The sequence below is a fragment of the Acyrthosiphon pisum genome, chromosome X (assembly GCF_005508785.2).
Source record: "Acyrthosiphon pisum isolate AL4f chromosome X, pea_aphid_22Mar2018_4r6ur, whole genome shotgun sequence".
NCBI lineage: Eukaryota > Metazoa > Arthropoda > Insecta > Hemiptera > Aphididae > Acyrthosiphon > Acyrthosiphon pisum.
In genome coordinates this window covers 2,127,313-2,128,980 of record NC_042493.1, presented here as the reverse complement: position 1 = coordinate 2,128,980, position 1,668 = coordinate 2,127,313, and the positions used below count along the sequence as shown (strand labels likewise).

Sequence of the window (1,668 nt, the reverse complement as noted above, 5' to 3'; positions counted from 1 at the left end):
TACATATATTTTAATGCCATATATTTTTATTACGATTGTAATATTTTATAATTTTCAAAAGAAATATTTTCCATTTATTTGCGTAACGCTATTTAAGTGAGTCGGTCGTCAGTGTTAGCATATTAATTAATTTTATTTTGATTCCACTTAGACGTAGTTAAGGTGTACTATACATATTTATTTTTAAAATGGACACAAAGACTAAAAAGGTAAGTAATTTACTATAATCTAAATAATTCTAAGTCAGTGGTCTCGAACTACCTAACTTTGTTTTGTTAAACAAATTACAATAAATTGCTGTCTGCAATAGTGCCAGGGCTTGGAATCGAAATTAAAAATACCAGTATTTTAACCGGAACCTTTTGAAAATATTGGAACCGGAACCGGAACCGATAATTGTCGGAAGAGAATTTTTCGGTTTATTTCTGTTTTTTTCGGTTCTAGTTTATTTAATTATTTAATATAATTAGGTAGGTAATACCATAGAGTATAGATAGTATAGAGCAGGGGTCTTCAACCCGCGGCCCGCCCTGTCATAATATGCGGCCCGCGATCACATTTGAAATTAAGCATGTATATTTTCTATTTCGATAAAATTGTAACGGCTAAGCCATCGCTATCGGAAATATGCGATAAGATAAATTTAATTATACGTACTATACCTACCTACCTACCTATATATAAATGACCTAACCTACCTAGAGATAAATGTTGACTGTTGCTTGTTAGTTCGTAATCGATTGTGGAATGAGCATAATACTCGTGTGAAATATGTCAGTCAGTAAAAAACGTAAAATCTCGGATGAAAGTCGCGTTTTTCAAGAAAAATGGTCCAATAATTATTTTTTTATTCAAGTTAAAGAAAAGGCAATATGTTTGATTTGTCAAGAATCGATTGCAGTGATGAAAGAGTACAATTTAAAACGACATTATGGTACCAAACATGCAGCAAAATATGATATGATACAAGGACAACTTCGAATTGACAAACTTGCATTGTTAATGAAAAATATACAAGGTCAGTCTTCCGGTTTAAAAAAATATCATAAAGACTCAGAAGCCAGTGTCAAAGCTAGTTTTATAATAGCACAAAAAATTTCCGCTAAATCGAAGCCGTTCACTGATGGTGAATTTATAAAAGAGTGCATGGAGGCGGCCTCTGAAATTTTATGTCCAGCACAAAAACAACTTTTTTCCAAATTGAGTTTATCAGGTGTAACTGTAGCAAGGCGTATAGAAGAACTAGGAACTGATATTGAGAGCACCCTAAAAGAACGAATTTCTAAATTTATTTTTTATTCGCTGACCCTTGACGAAAGTACAGATTTGTCAGATACTGCTCAATTAGCAATTTTTGTTCGGGGTATCGATTCTAATTTTAATATCACTGAAGAATTAGCCGCGCTTTTTCCAATGAAAGGCACAACAAAAAGTTGTGATATTTTTAATGCGTTAATATCGACACTTAACCGTTTTGACATCAAATTAAATAACCTTTCTGGAGTTATAACCGATGGAGTAAAAAATAATACGTGGCCCGCTGCATAAAAAGGATGAAGACCCCTGGTATAGAGAAACAGTGCTCGATATTTTATGCTACACTAGATTAGTTCAATGTCACTGACTTTCTTATAAATATTTTTTTTTTGATAAGGGCAGATTATCTTA

General features: G+C 32.5%; 1 protein-coding gene across 1 annotated transcript; it reads left to right on the top strand.

Annotated features, from left to right (window-relative positions):
• Positions 1 to 771: 771 nt before the first annotated feature.
• LOC103308085 (general transcription factor II-I repeat domain-containing protein 2-like) lies at positions 772 to 1,548 on the top strand. The gene has a single exon (XM_008180820.1). It carries the CDS (start codon positions 772 to 774, stop codon positions 1,546 to 1,548), a length of 777 nt encoding a protein of 258 aa, XP_008179042.1.
• The last annotated feature ends 120 nt before the right edge of the window (positions 1,549 to 1,668 follow it).